Below are 17,770 nucleotides of genomic sequence, written 5' to 3' on the forward strand. Positions count from 1 at the left end.
GGTGCCACGTCCCCAGGGTTCCCCAGCGTGGCTCTGCAGCCCTGGGGGACCCTGTCCGCTGCCTGCCGGGGCTCAGGGCACAGCCAGCGTCACCAGCACCCTCACAGTGGTGGTGAGGGCCAGCACAGCCCTGGGGGAGATGGCTGAGCCCATGGTGGCTTGAGGGGCTAAAGCACGGCCAGGACAGCAAGAAGCCCTGGACGAGCAAGTGCCCTGGGTCCCTGGGGTGTCCTGGTGGCCGCAGGTCCCTAGGGTGTCCTGGTGCTCCCCGGGTCCCTGAGGTGTCCTGGTATTCCCCGGGTCCCTGAGGTGTCCTGGTGTGTCCTGGGTCCCTGGAGTGTCCTGGTAGCCCCGGGTCCCTGGGGTGTCCTGGTAGCCCCGGGTCCCCAGGGGAGCAAGGCGAGCGCTGTCCTGTTTCTGTTTCCCCAGAAAATCTTCCCACCTCAGAGCCGATGGCCACCACACACCAGAGCTTTGCTGGGGCAGCCCTATCCCCACTGTGTCCCTGCATGGGCCAGGCTGCACTCAGCACCAGCACCCCTGGCCACAGCCCCCCACCCCGGGGGTCTCACCCCAATGCAACAGCCATGGGGCTGGACTCTGCCAACCCCACAGCCCCAGGGGCTGGCGGGACCGGCCGGGATGCCACCGGGCCAGGAGAGGCACTGACCCCAGCGAGACCCTTCTCCTCGTCCCCTGTCCCCCGGCTGCTGCTGCTCATCTGCTTCGTTAGTGACAATTAAACCTTTAACAACCCATTAAACGCATAATCGATGGTCCCCCAGCTCCCCAGCCCGGCTAATGGGCCAGGGCCGAGGTGAAGCGGCCCCGGCAGCGGCGTGCTCCGGCAGAGAGATAATGAAGCAACGGCCGCGGAAGTAATGGGGTTTGATCCAGGGGAAGGGACGCGCTCAATGGGGGCTGCGCTTTTCACATGACATAATTGCCAAGGCTGGCGCCAGCCCGGGGCACCCCTCGGCCTCCCGAGCGCCAACAAAGGCCGGCTGGCGTGGGGAGCGGGAGGCTCGGCACCCCCTGACCTGTTTGATTGGAGCCTAATTGGGGCGAGGGTGCTGCCCCCCCAGCCTCGCAACCGCCACCCGAAAGCAAAGGCACTGAGAGGCCCTGGGATGAGGACGCATCTCCTTGGGTCCCTGGAGCTGGGGAGTTATGCAAATTATTTAAATGAGCTAATTTGCGTGGGGGGGCCCTGGTGCACCCCAAGGCTTGGTGGCAGGGGATGTCAGGGTACTCTCACAGGAGGGGGGTGTTTGCCCCTTCCCTCCCATGGGCGCCCCGATGCTGCGCTGTGCTTGGTGCAGAAACAGGCAGTATTTCTGGCCAAAAAAAAGCCATTTCAGGGTAGGAAAGCCACAGCAGCACCGAGCCACCTGCCCTTCCCTCTTTATTGGTGCTTTCCCCGGCTGAGACTCAATGGAGTGCGCCCCACATCATTTGTGGCCGCCAGCACATGGGGCCATATTTGGGAAAAAAATCCAAGCAAATCGGCATTTTTTTCCCCCCTAGATCCCAATCCTGTCCTGAAAGTGCTCGCTGCCTGGACAAGACCGGCACAGTCCTGCACCCAGGGTTGCACCGGGAGGATTGGGTGCCACTGGGAGCACTGGGGGCACCAGGATTTTCTCCCATCCCCTCGTGGCAGAGCAGGAGCCCTCCCACTCCCACCACCTCTAATCCCCTCCCATGGGATTTGCCCCCTAATCTGCTTATTTCTCTCTATTTCTCCTAGGCCTGAATGAACCCAACCCTGCCCCGGCGTGACGCCTCGCACCAGCCGAGCCGTGGGGTCTGGCCGCTCTGCTCGTGGGCTGTGGGGCGGTGGTCCGGCACGTGGGGCTGGGGCTGCCGTGCCAGGGGACGTGGGGCTGGCACTGACTGCAGCCCCCCACCCCAGGGGTCCCAGCCGTGCCGTGCAGTGAGCCCCACGCCCCCTGGCACAAGCCAGGATGGGGCTCACCCCCTCCCGGCGCCCACCTCCACCCACCTCACCTCTGCCCCTCCAGCCCCCCAGCCCCCCCAGCGGGACAGACGTGGCCCCAGGGGACCGCGGTGACAAGGGGGCTGCGCTGTCCCGCTACAGCGCATGGGATCCGGGGACATCAGGGCTCAGGTTCTCCTCGGGGGTGTTGACCCAGGAGCTCCCCGCCGCCCCCCAGCTCTCGGGGGGAGAGGTGGAGAGGGGGCTGCCGGGCGATGCCGGGGAAGCCACCAGCCACAGGTTGAGCTTGGCGATGAGCGGCTTCCCCACGCTCACCGTCCGCCTCTCCTCCACGAAGTCCTCCATGCCCCGGTAGCGGTACTGCAGGCAGACGGTGAAGGCCAGCTCCTGCTGCGGGGGCACCGGCAGCGTGGGTACCTGTCCCGCACCACGGCCGCGGCCGTGCTGAGCTCCCAGCACCGCTCCCCGCCTGCTGCAGCTCTTACCCGCAGTTTCTGCAAGCCGCAGAGCCGGCTGTAGAGGCAGCAGGAGGGGCAGCCGAGGCTCCAGGTGGGCGCCAGCGGGCTGCCCACCTCCTCCGGGCTCTCCTTGTTGATGCACTTCAGGTCCACATCCAGCTCCTGCCACAGATGGCACCCAGCCGTGGAAACCCCCAGGGACACCCCCCCCATTCCCCGGCATCACCCTGGTGTGGGCTTTGGCAACCCACTCCCACCTCGGGTATGTCGGTGAGCTTGGCCTCGCACTTGGCGATGTCCTCGGGGGCGGCCACCACGCGGGTGTAGATGATCATGATGTTGGAGAACTCGGCGGCGAAGCCCAGCTGGACGGTGACGCCGCAGTCAAAGCGGAGGTGGCGGCTCTCTGGCAGCTCTGGGGAGGGGACAGGGAGCGCAGGGCTGGCACCGGCAGGGGCTCAGGGTGCTGCACCAGCGGGTGAGGTGACCACGGTGGTCACCCGACAGCGGGGACACTGCTCCACCTGGGCTAGTGGCTCTGTGCCAGTGGTTTCCACCCTCCAGGGTGGGAGATACCCGGCAGGTGCTGCCTGCTGCTGCTCCCTGCGACTCGGTGCCATCCCCACCCCGGGGGCCAGCTCCGCATGGGGTGGCCACCACTCACCGTGAGCCTTGGCCCACTGCAGGTTCCGAGCGGAGGACTCGTCCTGGCCCGGGGGACAGATGGGGTCCGTCAGAGCTCGTCTCTCCGAGAGGTTGCTGCGGAGCTCCAGCGCCTGCCGGCCCCGCGTGATCTCCAGCGTGCCCATGTCTGCAGGGGCACAGGGGGGGTCAGCAGGGGCTACCGAGGGGCTTGCTGTCCCCTGCCACTCCCCACTCACCTTCAGCCACCTTGTCCAGCAGCACAGTGATCTTCTCGTCCTCCATCAACCAGCGCTTGAGGAAGGTGACGAAAATGCCATTGGAGAGCTCGCCCTGGCTCAGCTCGTAGGCTTCGGCATCTGCGCACCTGTGGGGACAGGGCAGCGGTCGCCTCTGTTGTGGGCTCCATCACTCCCCCAGGAACCAGCCCCCTGTGGGGTGACAATCCTGGGGAAGCCAGAGCCGGGCACCCACGGCTCTACTCGCTTCCATTGATCCATCCAGCCACTGTGCTGGGCAGAAGTGGGAACCACAGCAGGATCCTGGGTACGGAAAGCATCACCAGCTCAACTCCCTGTGCATCGGAGGAGCCGCAGGGCTTGATCCTGTCGGGTGCTGCCTGAAGCCAAGCAGCGCCGTGAGCATCCCCCTGCCCTGTAAGGAACCGGGGGCTGATGCCCACCAACTCCAGCATCGCCTGGAGGGAGTGATGCTGCCCATATGCAGCGGGGGGAAAGACTCAGGGGTGCAAACAGGGCTGAGCCCTGGCAGGGGGCTGAGCCCCCCCGCTCTGAGCCAGGGGGGACACGTATCCCCGCTGCACGTGCCGGGGGGTGGTGGGGAGGGGACCCACGTGGCATAGCCGAAGACGATGTTTGCCGTGACCTGCAGCGCCCCGACCTGCGGGATGATGTCGTCGTTGAGGTTCCTACAAAAGAAGTGCTGCTGGGCAGAGCCAGGACCCGCCACCTCCTAAATCCCACCCCAAGGCACCCCAGACCCCGGGGGCTGCCCCGTGCCCCTCTGCCCACCCATCGTGGTGCTTGCCGTCCCAGCTGGGGCAGCAAGGCTTTGGGGCATCCAGACTAAACCAGCGGGTTTGGATGGGGCCACGGGGACACCTCACTGCTCTCCCCCGGGAACCAGCACCCACATGCACCCCTGTGCCGGGACCTGCCACTGTGGCAGCTTGTCCCCAGGTTGGTGGCGGGGGCTGGTCACCTCTTGCGGCACATGTCGAGCAGGAAGATGTTGAGGCCGGTGTGGCGCTGCTGCATGCTCCGCAGCACCCGCTGCACACACAGGCAGTGGGCCGAGGTGTAGGAGCTGGGCGCATCGATGGGCACCATGAAGCTGTTGCCAAAATTTTCATAGCCATGCCCAGCATAGTAGAGCAAACCTGCCGGGAGAGGTGGAAAGCAGGTGACATCCCTTGACCTGCTGTGCCCACTTCTCACCCGGCTGCACCCCAAGACCCCACCGGCGCAAAACCACCCGGTGCCCCCCAGCTGGAGCCACCCCGGTGGGTGCCACCGCACCGTAGACACCCTTGTCGAGGAGGAGGAGGAACTCGTTGACAGCCATCTGCATCTCCGCCTTGCACAGGTCCAGCAGCGAGACCACCTTGAAGTCGAGCTGGCGGAGGAGGGCGCCGAGGGCGTGCACGTCCACCATGGGTGCCTTCAGCTGCTTGTGGTGCAGGTAGTGCATGTTGCCGATCAGCAGCGCCACTTTGTCGGTGGCTGCCAGGACGGGAGAGGCAGGTGGGTGCTGGGGCCAGAGCGGGATGCTCCTGCTTGTCCCAGCTACCTTCAGCCCACAGAGGTGACACCCGGTTGTGGCCAGTGTCACTGTCCCTGGGTACCAGGGTGCCCTGCCTCAGTGGTGTGCTCTCCCCAGTATGCTGCTCCCTGGCTGAGTGGAGCCTCATGGGGTGACAGTAGTGACACTGGGGACAGCCACAGCCCCACAGGGCCACCGGACCCCTCCCGGACAGGCTCTTACCATATAGCTGGCCGGGGCTGCCATGCTCCAGGGAGCCTGGAAAGAGAGAAACGCCGTGCCATGGCCCTGCAGTGCCTGGGGACCTGCCCGCTCTGCCCCCACCTACCTCCGTCCCCCTCCTGCCAGGAGCCTCCAGAGGCAAAGAGCCGTGGGCCTGCAGCAAAAGGGGGGTCAGGGAGCCTCAGGTGTGGCAGCACCTCCCGGCACGGGCTGGAGCCCCCCCAGACCCCAGGCAGCCACAGAAGGGCTTTCCAGAGGAGCAGAGCAGAGCCAGGACACCCCAGCAGGGTGGTGGCTGCAGAGGTTTGTCCGGAGCCCTCACCGATCTCCACGTCCACTTCTTGGCTCCACACCTCGTGGAAGAGGTTGAACACGCGGCAGGAGTAGCTGCCCCGCTCGGCCGTCGTCACCAGCTTCACCTGCCAGCGGGACGGAGCAGGCAGCTGGGGCAGCGAGCCGTGCCATGCTGCGCCATGCCGTGCTGCGCCGTGCCACGCTGTGCCATGCTGTGCTGCACCATGCTGTGCTGCACCATGCCACGCTGTGCCGTGCCACGCCGCACCGTGCTGTGCTGTGCCGTGCCATGCCACGCCGTGCCAGGGGTCCCACCATACCTGGAGCTGGGGTGCCTGCGCACCCTCCACGGGGCGCCGGTTCCTGAACCACTGGTACTGGGGCGGGGGGTTGCCGATGGCTCTGCACTCCAGCACCAGCGTGTCCCCCTCAGCCAGGTGACATGGCCGCGGTTGCCGCAGGATCTGCAGCCCTGCCATGGTTGGGCAGTAACCGCTGGCTGGGGAGTGGATGGGGCAGCACGTTTGGCATCCAGCCACGGCAGGGCTCTGCGGAGCTGCTCCCAGCCCCCTCGCCCAGGGGTCCTGGCACCCACGGGTGGCACAAGCCAGTGGGCATGCCTAAGGCACGGCATTCGGCTCCTCCATCGGCACCGTCACCCCAGCAAGCCCAGAGACAGCTGAGCCAGGGCGCAACAAGGCGGGTGATGCCCTGGAGAGCCACCCTGGTCTTACTGGGGCAAGTGGAGCCCCCCAGGAGCTACCCTGGTTCCAAGGAGGCGAGCGGTGCCCCCCCCATGGGTGCCAGCCTGGGGACACAGACCTCAGGACCCACCTGAACTGGGGCTGCTGCTCTTCTGCATCTGGACATGGGTCCACCTGGAGAAGGCGAAGGTGGCCCCGCAGTTCACACGGCAGATGTACCACCGGGGCTGGCCCGGCGCGGCGGCCGTGTCGATCACCAGCTCCGGCGCCGTGGCTCCAGGCACCTGTGAGACAGGAGGGGGCCAAGGAGACGGGGGGATCCTTCCCAGCTGGCCAGGTGCCCTCGCTGTGGACAGGGTCTGGGGGCTTAGCTTGATGGTGCAGCCGGATCTCACCTCCTGCCTCCCGCAGAACCACTGGTACACCAGCCCCGGAGGGCCGGTCGCCCAGCAGGTCAGGGACAGGCGCGTCCCCTCCGTCACCACCTGCAACTCTGGCTGCACTGTGATGCGGATCATGCTCTGGACTGTGGGAGAGGAAGGACCAGCCTGGGCTGGCTGAGACCCCTGTCTCACACCGACCCATCACATCCCATCCCACCCTGTCCTGTCCCACCATGTCCCACGCCTGCCCACAACAGCCTGTCCTCTCCGATCCCATCCCACCCCTCCCACCCTACCTTGTCCCATACAGTGCCATCCCACCCACCTCCATCTCATCGTGTTCCACCCTGCAGCACCCCATCCCATCCCCCCTTGTCCCATCATACCCTGTCCCATCCCACTCCACACTGTTCCATCCCATCCCTTCTTGTCCCATCACAACCTGTCTAACCTGTCCCATCACATCCCATCGGGTCCCATCACAGCCTGTCCCCCCACATCCCACTGCTTGCCCCCCCATCCCATCCCATCCCATCCCATCCCATCCCATCCCATCCCATCCCATCCCATCCCACCCTACCCTGCCCAGGGACCCGCTGCCCAGAGCAAGACCACCAGCAGGAAGAGCTGCTTCTCATCTCCCCCTGTACTCCTCCTGCTGAGCCCTGTCCCCCGGTGCCCCCTCTATGTCCCGTGGGACCCTGCTGCCTGTCCCTACCGGCGCTGCTGAGGACCTGGCAGGCCTGCGTGTGCCCCATCTTCTCCAGGCAGCCCAGCAGGTACTTGAGGGTGCACTCACGCTCGGCCAGGAGCTGCAGGAGGCACTGCGTGGGGCTGCCACGGGGCTCCAACACCTTCAGCGAGCACATCTCCAGCTCCTCCATACTGCAAGACACACACGATGCTCAGCACCGCAGCCCACCTCCCTCCTGGGCAGGATGGGGACACCAGCCAGGAGACTCGGCAGCCCCCAGCCCAGGCTAACAGGGTGGCTGGAGACCCACGTGCCTCTTGTTCAGCCCACAGCAGGGCTGTGCCCATGTGTGTTGCATCACCCAGTTGGGGGCAGACCCCCGGCGATGTGCCCCCCCACCCCTACCTGCACTTGAAGCGTTTCTCTGCCCCAGCCACTTCAGCCAGCTTGCGCCAGCCCCGGCTGGCATTATCCAGGAGCTCGCAGAGTCGGGCCACCACCTCCTCGCCCAGCGAGCCGATGGGCATGCTCCAGTCCCCCATCCCCTTGCAGACCCGCCACCACCTGCCTGGGGATGCCCAAGGGACGAGTCACCAGTGGGCGATGGGGTGACAGATGCCTATTGCCCCCCCGGACGCTGCCGGGCACTGCGCAGGGTGGCTCAGGGGGGAGAGCACCCACATGAGCTCCTGGCACCAGTTCACCTCTCCACGGGAGCCCCAGAGGGTTTTGGCCTCCCCAGCGAGGGGCTGGGAACTGGCCCAGCGGCGCTGCCGGGTCTGGCTGCTGGCAGCCGGCTGGGAAAGCCACGAGTTCCCCCTCCACGCCTGGAGGATGAGCCGTGGCAGCAGCACGGGGGACCCTGCTCACCCCCCGCCCTCGTGCGAGGAGCCAGAGCTGTGTTAGCCCGGCCCCAGGACAGGGACCTTCATGGAATGGGGTCCAAGGAACTGGCAAGGGGGGATGTCCCGTCACCTTCCCCGTCCCTTCAAGGGACACAGAGAATAGGGCCCATCATGGAGGACTAAGCTCGGGGGCCTCCGTCCTTCTGGCAGAGACCCCAGTGGGACAGCAGCAGCCCCCTTGTCATCACCAGGTCTCTGGGTGGTGGCTCCGGAGCCAGCACAAGCCCCACTGGGCCACGAGGGGCCTGAAGTGGGGGTTAGGGGAGGGTACATGGGGGTCCTGCGGTTGGGACCTGCCTCAGCTCCCCCTAACCCTGGCAAAGGCTTCAGCAGCAAGAGGAGGGTGGCACGAATCGCCCTGGATGGGGGCAGCACCCAGGGACTGGCTCCCTGCTCCTCCCCTCAGGTCCTTCCCCACCACCCCACCCCTGATGGGAGCTTGTCCCCGGGACCAAGCCGTCCACGGCGGCTGGGTGACGCTCACCCGAGCAGGGGAGCTCCGAGACAGAGGGCAGGGGCTCAGGTGCCCCCTCTGCTCACCTGCTGCTGGATTTGGGGTCTGGAGGCGCTGGGGGGGTGGCAAGGGGAGGGCAGGCACGGCACGGACAGGGCACTCACGCTGGGTACAGTCCGGCCTGAGCTCCGGCAGCTCTGACGCGCAGAGGAAATGAGGGTTCAACCCAAAATCTCCCCCAGCACTTCTGCTTTCCTCCACCGCTTCCTGTGCTGCGGCGCGCAGCCACAGCAGCTGCCAAGCCAGCCGCCCCCCCAGGGGAGCCAGGCACAGGGGCTGCACCCCCCTTCCCTGCTGCGGCAGGACCCTGCAGGCACCTGCTGCGTCCTCGTAGCCCAGCTCAAGGCCAGGCAAGAGCTGCAGGGCAGTTACTCCGGGACGGAGGTGAACCCGGGTGACAAGGGCACCTCTCAGCCTGGGGAGCCCAATGCACGGGCAGGACCGACGCTGCGGGGAAGGTGCTGGGCTTTTCCAGGCGGGAGCCAGCCAGGAACACGCAGGGATGGGGAAGCAAGACCCCCACTGCTGAGGGGAAGATGCTGCCTTCACCAAACAGCCCAGCCAAGGTGGGACTCTGGCATCCCGGCGGCCGCTGCTCCCCTGCTGCTGGAGGAGGAAGCAAGAGTGCAGCACGGGGGTGGCGCTGCCAGATGCCACCATGTTCCCCCTCACCTCACCCGCTGCCCCCGCAGCACTGCCAGAGCCTGGCCCCCAACCTGCCACCCCCGGGGAGTACAGGCTGCTGCAGTGCAGACCGTGACAGAGCAGGGACCGGGACTCATTTGATGGCACCGATTCCCTCTATAAGCAAAAAACCGAGCTTCTGTTTTAACAAATCCGCTGAAAATTTGTGGCCTGTGCTGCCTCAGCCCCTCACAGGCCCATGGCATGAGGGGCCCTGGGCGTTTGCCGCAGCCGCCGTAACAGGTGTCAGCCTCAGGGCTTTATTGTTTGTTTACAACAATAAAAAGACACTGGAAGTGGGAGCTGGTCCCACTCTGGCACACAGGGTGGCACCTGTGCCCCAAGTTCTGCCACGTTTACAGCTTCTTGCCCTTCTTCAGCCTGTTGCGCTGCCATGTGTTGTACTTCCGCAGGCGCCTCCAATACTCGATGGAGTCGGGATCCAGCTCCTCCAGCTTCTTGGGGGGCCCGAGGTGGATCTTGAAGAGCCTGGAAGCGAAGGCAGAGGATGTGAGGCTGCGGCCGGGAGGGCAAAGGGACCAGCGCAGGCCAGAGCGATGGCAGCGCACGGCCAGGACACGCAGATCCCTCACCCACATCCACAGCGAGGCCCAGCCGGCCCCCCCGCCCCTTGGGGAGGGTCTCTGGGCTGCAGGGCGGCAGTCCCCCCCCCTCCCCAAACAGCTCCACATCCCTCCTACACTCGCCTGTGCCTCGGGGATGGCAGCGCTGTGGGGCCAGGCGCCCCAGGGCCTGTGGGGCAGCACCTACCAGTCGGGGTACTCCGAGTCCGGCTTCAGGGCCACCTCGGGGCCCTCCTTGAAGTAGTTGACGCCCATGGCATGGGTGGCGAGCATGGTGGGGTCCGTGCACACCTCCGGCCCCTTCAGCGCCTCCTTCGGCGCCTGCTTGCCCTTGGCCTTCGCTGTGGGGGCAAGGGCACGGTCAGGGGGGGCTACAACGGGGGCGCCGAGCCCCGGGCCGGGGAGGGGGGTGCAGGGGGGGGAGGGGGAGCGGCGGGGGGGGCTGGGGGGGGGCCGCAGGCAGGCCGGGGCTGGGGGCTGCAGGACTCGGGCACGGGGCAAGGGCCGGGCGTAGGGCAGTGGGCAGCGGCGGGGGCAGGGGGCACCGGGGCGGGGCAGGGGGCAATGGTGGGGACAGGGGGCACCGGGGCGGGGGCAGGGGGCACCGGCGGGGGCCGGGCCCGGAGGCTGGGGCAGTGGGCAGCGGCGGGGGCAGGGGGCACCGGGGCGGGGCAGGGGGCACCGGCGGGGACACGGGGCACCGGGGAGGGGCAGGGGGCACCGGCGGAGGGCAGCGGCGGGGGCCGGGCCCGGGGGCGGGGGCGGGGCTCACCCGCCTTCTTGGCGTAGCCGCGGGCTGTGGCGGGCAGCGCCGCCGGCAGCCACTGCAGCAGGCGGGCGGCCATTCTGGGGCACCGCGGGGCACGCCGGGAGGGGCGGGGTTACGCCGGGAGGGGCGGGGTTGCGCCGGGCCGCGCATGCGCCGCGACGGCGCCCGGAAGCGGCGGCGGGACCGGCCCGGCCCCGGCCGGCGGCCCCGGCCCCCCTGACTTCGAGCGGCGCTCGGTCGCCAGCGGGGGAGCTGGCGCCGGCACGAGTGGAGCCGGCCCCCGCTCCGCGCCCGGGAGGAGGCCATGGAGAGCCGCATGGATTTCCAGGCGGCTGCGGCTTCAGCCCCTGGTCTGGGCAGCGACGAGGCCCCGGAGCCGCCGGCCATGGACACGGAGGAGGGGCCGGCGGCGCGGCCCGGCGCCCCCGAGCTCCGCCGGGGTGCGAGACAGTCCCAGGAGCCCCCCTTCGCCCCCCCGCGGCCTGGCTGCGGCCCCGAGGCCCGGCGGCGGGGTGCAGGGCCCAGCCCGGGGCCTGCCGCAGCCTCGGACGGCGGGCGCGGCCGAGCGGCGCTTTGCCGGGACTCGGGAAGGGAGATGGAGGAGGCGGCCGCGGCACCGCAGGGCTCCGTCGGCTGGGAGCCCGGCGCCGGGAATACCCCTGAGGGCGTGGGCCACCCCCGGATCGCCAGCCGCGGCGACCCGGTGGGCATGGAGCTGGATGAGACCCCCGAGGCCAGTGCCCGCCCGGGCAGGGCCGAGTGGGCCAAGGGCGTGGAGGCTGATCCCGCGGAGATGCAGGGCCTGCTGGCCCAGCTGGAGACCCTCGACCCCAACCTCAGCGACCACTCGCCCCCCTCGGAGCGGGGCCTGCTGCCCTCCCCAGGCGCGGGCCCGGCCCCTCCAGTAGGTGAGCAGCCCCGGCGCGGTGACGGCGAGTGCCAGGGCAAGTGCCGGCCTTGCCCGCTGCACGTGGCCATGGACCGAGGCCTGGCAACGCGGCCCTGCTGTGCCCAGCACTCGGCCTGCTCCCGGCCTTGCCACGGGCTGCTCTTCGCCGAGGCCGACCGAGAGGACTTGCTGAGCCTGTTGTGCTATGAGGGGGGGCTGCCTGAGGCCGGCACTGAGACTCCCTTGGCCCGCTCCGATATCCTGGCTGGGACCAACCTGGAGATGCTGCAGGCTCAAGAGGAGCCGACTGCTGTGGAGAAGCCTGAAGGGCTGGAGAGGCCAGAGAGCTCGAAGGAAGGACCTTCCGGCAGCTGGTATTATGGAGAAGTGCACTGCGAGGTCGACTCTGCCCGTGAGGGCAATCAGGACAGTTCCCCGGAGCCAGCCTGGGTGGCCCTGCCTCCCACTCTGGCCCTGGAGCCAGAGCAGCCACCCCAGGGCAGCATGACCGTGAGTGCACCCCCTTGACTCTGCTCCCTCGTGGGGTTTTGGGTGGGGACAGGGGGAAGCCAGAGACTTCTTTTCCTCGGGTCTTACAGGTCCTCATGTTGCTGGGGTGGCCGGACAAGACCCTCGGTACTGGCTTTGGCCCCTGCTGCCCTGAGTGGGGAGGGGGGCATTTGCATGGCTGGCTGATCTGTGCATGCCCCGGGGAAGAGGCTGGGGGGTCCGAACAGCCCCAGGGCCCTGTGCGCCCACCCCCAGCCTCCGGGACACTGTGCCCTCGCTGGCCTGGTGCTCCAGGGGCAGCCTGGCTATAGAGCAGGCCTGCTGAATCCCTGGGATCCCAATCAGTGCCTCACCCGCTCTCTTGTTGCTTTGCAGAACAGAAAATCCCAATCCTCCTGCTCGACCTTCAAAGAGGGTGAGTTGCTTCTGTGCTCAAGCAGCCAGAGCATCCAGGAGGCCTGACCTACAGCCTCCTGCTCTGACCCCGAATGTGGGGTGACCAGGGGTCCCAGCCGGGGAGGGGAGCACGTGGCTCTGTGCCCGTGCAGGGTGGGAATGTGGCTGCAGACTCCGGGTGGCTCATTCGATCCCACCTTGCCCTTTGCTGAGCAAATGGGGGTGCTTCAGAGACCGGGGATGGGGGTGTTTGCTCAGGCTTGGGGAGGGACAAAGAGGGATGCCAGGGTGTGCTCAAGGGAAGGGAGAAGCAGCCCTGGGGTCAGAGCTGGTCCCCCAGTGATGCCAGGAGTCTGTCTCTTAAGCGCTGAGCTGCTTTGCTGCGTGTGGGAATACAGCTAATGGGCAGTAGGAGTTGGTACCCCTGGTTTTCAGAGCTGAGGTGACCAGCCCCTGCTTAGTCCCTCCTGATGCCTCAGTTCCAGGCCCTTGTGACCCGGAGGATCTGCTGGACGGTGTGATTTTTGGGGCAAAGTACCTGGGCTCCACACAGCTGGTCTCAGAGAGGAACCCCCCAACCAGCGTCCGCATGGCACAGGCCCAGGAGGCGGTGGACAGGATCAAGGTGCAGGAGGGTAGGGGGGCATGACTGCCACCAGCCTGGCCCCTCATGGGCATGGGGCAGCTCTCAGGACGTGTCCAGGGGAACCTCCTGGCAGTGGGGCAGGGACCCAGAGGAGTCCTGGCAGCAGCCGTGAGCTTTCCTGGGTGCTTCGTTCTGCAGGCACCGGAGGGGGAGTCCCAGCCCATGACGGAGGTGGATCTGTTTGTCTCCACACAGAGGATCAAGGTGCTCACAGCTGACACACAGGTGAGCAGGGAACGGGAGCACCCGCGTGGCTTTGGGGCTGCTGAAACCGTCCTGTTTGGCCTTGGGATCTCTGCACCCACGGCAGGCTGAGGATAGCCTACGGGCAAGGACACACATCTGGGAGGAGACACGTTACTTTGCAGCCATCCCACACAGACGTGCTGCCGTGTCCCCTGGCTCCCTGCACGGCTGCTCGAGGCTTCTCAGGCAGACTGCCTCATGGGAGCTGCTGGGTTCTGAGACCAGGCTCCAGGGAACCTAGACTTGAAATTTCTGTAGTTTTTTGCCTCAGAACTAGTTTCTGCTTTATAATAAGGGGAAAGAGCTGTCTTGTCCCCTGGCAGCACCCGGGGACACAGATGAGTCCTTGATTGAAGGAGCTGCTTGTACCTTTTAGCGTAGATGTGGTTTCTGCCCAGCACGTGCCAGGCATTTGAGCTGCATCTCAGCAGGGTGGTGGTTGAACCTAAAAGCTCCCTGCCTGTGGTGGTGCCTGGCTGGCTCACGGGCTGCCCAAAGGGTCCATCGGGCCAGGGGGAGCTGAATGTCTCTCTCTGTGTCCCTCTTGCCAGGAGGCCATGATGGATCACTCCCTCCAGACCATCTCCTACATCGCTGACATCGGCTCCCTCGTGGTGCTCATGGCACGTCGGAAACTTCCTCGGCGGTCAGATGTAGCAGAGGAAAAGCGGCTCTACAAGATGATCTGCCACGTCTTCCACTCGGCTGATGTGAGGAGGGAGACACACGAGTCCCTTGGGAGGGCAGGGTGACATTGGGGTACTGGGCCCTATCCTGCTGTAATGACTGGGTGCTCTGGGTCTCTGTGCTGGGGGGTCCTGGTGAGCACAGAGGGGGAAGGAGCCCAGCTTGAGCACCTCTGCGACATAGAGGGGCCCAGCAAGAAAAGCAGGGAGGACTGGCACCGTAAAGGGGCCCATTCGGGCAGGCAAGAGGCTGGGGTGCCCTGGAGCTCCCGGGGCACAGTGCTTGTGCTGTGCACTGCAGGGTGCTAGCACCTGTTGGCTCTGTTTTGGCCATGAGACTGTTGGCCACGAGCCGTGGGCACAGACAGCCCCTCTCTTTCCGCAGGCCCAGATCATCGCTCAGGCCATCGGGCAGGCGTTTGGCGTGGCCTACCAGCGCTTCCTGGAGGCCAACAGCATTGACCCGAGCGAGCTGAGCCCTCGCCAGTACAGCCGTGCTCTCGAGGACCAGGAACAATACAATGCAGAGCTGACGCACTTCTCCCGGCAGGAGAACTGCAAGGATGTAAGAGCTGCTTTGAAGTGGTGGGGACAGCATGGGGTACCTGCTGGCACCTCTACGTCATCCCCTCCATGGCTCCCTGAGCAGCTGGGGTGCTCCCTACAAAACTGGGCCCCATCCCAGCTGGCTGTGAGCCCAGGACACCTGTGCTGGGCTGGGACACGTGCCCCGTGGCTGGTGACTGTGACCTATCTGTGCCTGCCCTCCCAGGTCTGCATCCGGAAGCAGAAGGGGGAGATCCTGGGCATTGCCATCGTGGAGTCAGGCTGGGGCTCCATCCTGCCCACAGTGGTCATTGCCAACCTGATGCACGGGGGCCCCGCGGAGAAGTCGGGCGAGCTGAGCATCGGAGACCGCCTCATGTCTGTCAACGGGATGAGCCTGGTGGGGCTGCCCCTCACCACCTGCCAGAGCATCATCCGGGTGAGCCGGGGCTGCGCGCAGGCTGCCTCCTGCCTTCAGCCTGGCGAGCGAGAGCCCTGGCAGAGATGGGGACTGGCCTGAATGCATCCAGGAGTGTCTGTAATACCGGGGTACCCCCTGATGCTCCTGGCTCGTGTGCAGATGAGTGATAGGAGGCCGTAGGGGAAGACGGGACAGGAGTCTGGGGGCCTACACCTATCTGGTGGGCTGCGACAGTCCCTGCTGTGAGTGCTTGGGAGGAGGGGATGTGACAAGGCAGGGACAAAGCTGGGGAGCTAAACTTGCTGTGGCGGGGTGCAGGCAGGACCCTGCCGGAGGAGGGGGTGGGTGAGGAGGCAGGCATCTGTCCTGGAGGGAACCTGTTGCATCTTCTACCTCCCAGGGCAGGAACGAGCTGAAAGCAAGGACACTGTGGCCTCAGGGGCAGAGTGGGGCGTCTTGAACTGGATTTATAAGTTGTTCTCCCCGAATTTGAACATGGCAGTATCTCTGTTGTGCTTCAGTTTCCCCATTGAAAACAGGTTGCTAATCCTCAGCCCTCCCATGAGCAATGTGGCTGCATCGCCCCTCTCAACCATGCCAAATGGTCTGACAGAGCCCCCTCCCATCTTCCAGGAGCTGAAGCACCAGACAGAGGTTGTGCTGAACATCGTGCATTGTCCCCCTGTCACCACGGCTGTCATCCGGCGCCCTGACTCCAAGTATCAGCTGGGCTTCTGTGTTGAGAACGGTGTGGTGAGTGCTTGTGGGGGTGGGAGCAGAAGCCAGGCCAGGGTCAGCCGTGGGCTTCGGCCACCTGTCTGCCAGAGGGACACGCGGTTCGGGCTGCATCCGCATGGACGCGCACAGTTCCAGTGCTCCTTGTGCCTGCCGGGGCTGAGGTTTTACAGGGTGCTGCTGTGCCACGGCAAAAGGCTCTTTGTAGCTGTCCTGCAGCACCAGCAGTCAGATCTGTCTCACTGCTGCTCTTCAGCTATTTGCTTTCAAGGTGGTGGTTTCTTCCTGGCTTTGCTGCTGTGACCTTAGTGATGCTTGTTGCTGTCCCCAGCACCCTAAGCTCTCTCTGCTCTGGGCTCCACAGTGGCTGTGTTGGAAAGGCAGAGAGGGGCATTTCCAGGACCAGTGGGGGTTGATGGGGTGGGTGGACGGTGGAGGGGGTGGCACGGTTGCGTTGTGCAGTGTCCAATGCTCCCAAATGCATTGGAGCTGTGGTTACTGCAGGAGCTGGTGCCCAGGTGAGGAGCTCTGGCTTTGCAGCCCAGGCTTGGGGAGAGCATGAGGGCTCGATGGGGGGCTGGGGGGAGCTGAGCTCCCTGGCTGCCCTACGGCTCAGCACGGCGTGCTGGTGGCAGCAAAGCAAAAGCACATCCCTGCCCTCACTGCACAGCCATGGGCTGGAGGAGGCAGCGCCCAAGTCTAGAGTTCTTGCTGGGAGCCTGCACGGATGAGAGGGTTTGAGGTGGTGGCTGGGCATGGCTGTGGGCACAGCTGTGCTCTTACCAACGTGCTCTGCTCCCCAGATCTGCAGCCTGATGCGTGGGGGCATTGCTGAGAGAGGTGGCATCCGCGTGGGGCACCGCATCATCGAGATCAACGGGCAGAGCGTGGTGGCAACACCCCATGAGAAGATCATCCAGATCCTCACACAGGCGGTCAGTGAGGTGAGCCAGGCCTGAGCTGGGTGACGGCCAGGGCCCCCGTGCTGTGGGGCAGCTGCACATGGAGCTGGCTGGGCTCAGTTTTGCACCAGCACCCTCCAGCCTGGGCTTTGGCATCTCCCAGCTGATCTTGGGTCTCTGCCTAGGTCCACATCAAGACGATGCCGGCCTCCACATACCGCTTACTGACCGGGCAGGAGCAACCCCTCTTCCTCTGAGCCGCTGGCCATGCCCGGCTGTCGCCACACGTGCCTGGAGCCAGGCAGGAGCGAGCCCAGGGCCGTGAGGGCAGGACAGGCTCTGCCTCCTACCCCAGCACCCTCATCGGAGCCCTCTGGTCCCCAGCAGGGCCTAATCCTGCACCTCTTTGGTTTTACTCAGGATGCAGTGGGAGATTCTGGGGGCCCCGATAACCAGCTAAGGCAGCGTCAGGGCCTGTGGTGCGTGGTTTGAGCACCTCCTCCCCCTGCCTTCCCCCCTCCCAGCCTCACAGTGCCTGCAGCGTGTGCCTGTCCCGCTGCTTCACAGAGCCCCTCTCCTTGGCCTGGTGCTGGCAGGAGAGGGGACACCATGCAAAAGGTCACCCCATTCAGTCACTACAGATAGTGCTTTTACACTCACCCACGGTGCCTTTCCCCCTGTGGGGATGGTGCTGAATCACAGGTGCGGGGCTCAGCTCGGCACTGACCCTGCATACCCGTGTGGGGGCACACGCCGGCACCCCCGAGGGAGACCTGGCAGCTCCCAGACTCAGCTTTAAGGGCAGCAGCACCCTTGGCGCCTGCTCCTCCCTGGCTTTGCTGGGGCCCATCAGGAATGCAAACGGACTCCCCGTTAGCCCTGGTACACCATGCTGGGAAACTACCTCTGCTTTTCTCTGGTGCTGCCCTTAACCGCTCTGCACGCACAGCCCAGCCTGCCAGGGCGCTGGCTCGCAGCCCTCGGGGCTGTCCCTCGGCGCAGCGAAAGGGAACACGGACACTGCTCAGTCCCGCATCCTGGGGAGCTTGGGGTCCTGAGCCCCAAGGACCAGCCCCCGGTGATGTGTCTTTTTGTGAGTGGGTCTCTGGACCCCTACAGCTGAGGCAGCGCTGCCCTGACTTTGCCTGTGTGCTTGGTTGATAGAAAAATAAAAAAAGTTTTGGGGAATGTGGGAGGC

General features: G+C 65.9%; 3 protein-coding genes across 5 annotated transcripts; 1 reads left to right on the top strand and 2 right to left on the bottom strand.

Moving 5' to 3' along the window:
* Positions 1–1,388: 1,388 nt before the first annotated feature.
* Positions 1,389–9,348, bottom strand: LOC308062898 (mucosa-associated lymphoid tissue lymphoma translocation protein 1-like). 2 transcript variants are annotated; one of them, XM_080385127.1, is made up of 17 exons: positions 8,585–9,348; positions 7,545–7,707; positions 7,164–7,330; positions 6,458–6,588; positions 6,193–6,346; positions 5,679–5,857; positions 5,387–5,483; positions 5,171–5,218; positions 5,065–5,100; positions 4,599–4,802; positions 4,282–4,459; positions 3,914–3,988; positions 3,300–3,427; positions 3,083–3,229; positions 2,676–2,833; positions 2,446–2,580; positions 1,389–2,347 (listed from the first exon to the last, which is right to left on the bottom strand). In XM_080385127.1, the coding sequence occupies exons 1-17, from the start codon at positions 9,216–9,218 to the stop codon at positions 2,096–2,098; spliced, it is 2,886 nt and encodes a 961-aa protein (XP_080241253.1). In that variant the 5' UTR covers positions 9,219–9,348; the 3' UTR covers positions 1,389–2,095. The 2 variants fall into 2 exon arrangements, with proteins under 2 accessions (XP_080241253.1, XP_080241252.1); XM_080385126.1 differs by having other exon boundaries at positions 1,389–2,350.
* Positions 9,349–9,488: 140 nt separating this feature from the next.
* MRPL54 (mitochondrial ribosomal protein L54) lies at positions 9,489–10,744 on the bottom strand. Its single transcript, XM_080385197.1, has 3 exons — positions 10,599–10,744; positions 10,014–10,167; positions 9,489–9,731 (listed from the first exon to the last, which is right to left on the bottom strand). The coding sequence occupies exons 1-3, from the start codon at positions 10,669–10,671 to the stop codon at positions 9,599–9,601; spliced, it is 360 nt and encodes a 119-aa protein (XP_080241323.1). The 5' UTR covers positions 10,672–10,744; the 3' UTR covers positions 9,489–9,598.
* Positions 10,745–10,755: 11 nt separating this feature from the next.
* Positions 10,756–17,760, top strand: APBA3 (amyloid beta precursor protein binding family A member 3). 2 transcript variants are annotated; one of them, XM_080385128.1, is made up of 10 exons: positions 10,756–11,994; positions 12,370–12,409; positions 12,870–13,015; positions 13,175–13,261; positions 13,834–13,992; positions 14,354–14,533; positions 14,741–14,953; positions 15,569–15,688; positions 16,474–16,614; positions 16,758–17,760. In XM_080385128.1, the coding sequence occupies exons 1-10, from the start codon at positions 10,900–10,902 to the stop codon at positions 16,827–16,829; spliced, it is 2,253 nt and encodes a 750-aa protein (XP_080241254.1). In that variant the 5' UTR covers positions 10,756–10,899; the 3' UTR covers positions 16,830–17,760. The 2 variants fall into 2 exon arrangements, 1 of the variants encoding a protein (XP_080241254.1); XR_013927740.1 differs by lacking the exons at positions 16,474–16,614; positions 16,758–17,760 and adding an exon at positions 15,336–15,474.
* The last annotated feature ends 10 nt before the right edge of the window (positions 17,761–17,770 follow it).

The sequence above is a fragment of the Falco punctatus genome, assembly GCF_963210335.1.
Source record: "Falco punctatus genome assembly, chromosome: 4".
Lineage (NCBI taxonomy): Eukaryota > Metazoa > Chordata > Aves > Falconiformes > Falconidae > Falco > Falco punctatus.

Bases quoted from the DNA above. Each gene is read 5' to 3' on its own strand.
- MRPL54 (XM_080385197.1), bottom strand. From the start codon at position 10,671: ATGGCCGCCCGCCTGCTGCAGTGGCTGCCGGCGGCGCTGCCCGCCACA. The intron at 10,168-10,598 runs GTGAGCCCCGCC...TTGCCCCCACAG, and splicing joins CGGCTACGCCAAGAAGGCGG to CGAAGGCCAAGGGCAAGCAG. The intron at 9,732-10,013 runs GTAGGTGCTGCC...CTTCGCTTCCAG, and splicing joins GACTCGGAGTACCCCGACTG to GCTCTTCAAGATCCACCTCG.
- LOC308062898 (XM_080385126.1), bottom strand. From the start codon at position 9,218: ATGGTGGCATCTGGCAGCGCCACCCCCGTGCTGCACTCTTGCTTCCTC. The intron at 7,331-7,544 runs GTAGGGGTGGGG...TGTGTCTTGCAG, and splicing joins GAGAAACGCTTCAAGTGCAG to TATGGAGGAGCTGGAGATGT. The intron at 3,230-3,299 runs GTGAGTGGGGAG...GTGCCCCTGCAG, and splicing joins GCTGGACAAGGTGGCTGAAG to ACATGGGCACGCTGGAGATC.
- APBA3 (XM_080385128.1), top strand. From the start codon at position 10,900: ATGGAGAGCCGCATGGATTTCCAGGCGGCTGCGGCTTCAGCCCCTGGT. The intron at 11,995-12,369 runs GTGAGTGCACCC...GTTGCTTTGCAG, and splicing joins CACCCCAGGGCAGCATGACC to AACAGAAAATCCCAATCCTC. The intron at 13,993-14,353 runs GTGAGGAGGGAG...CTCTTTCCGCAG, and splicing joins ACGTCTTCCACTCGGCTGAT to GCCCAGATCATCGCTCAGGC.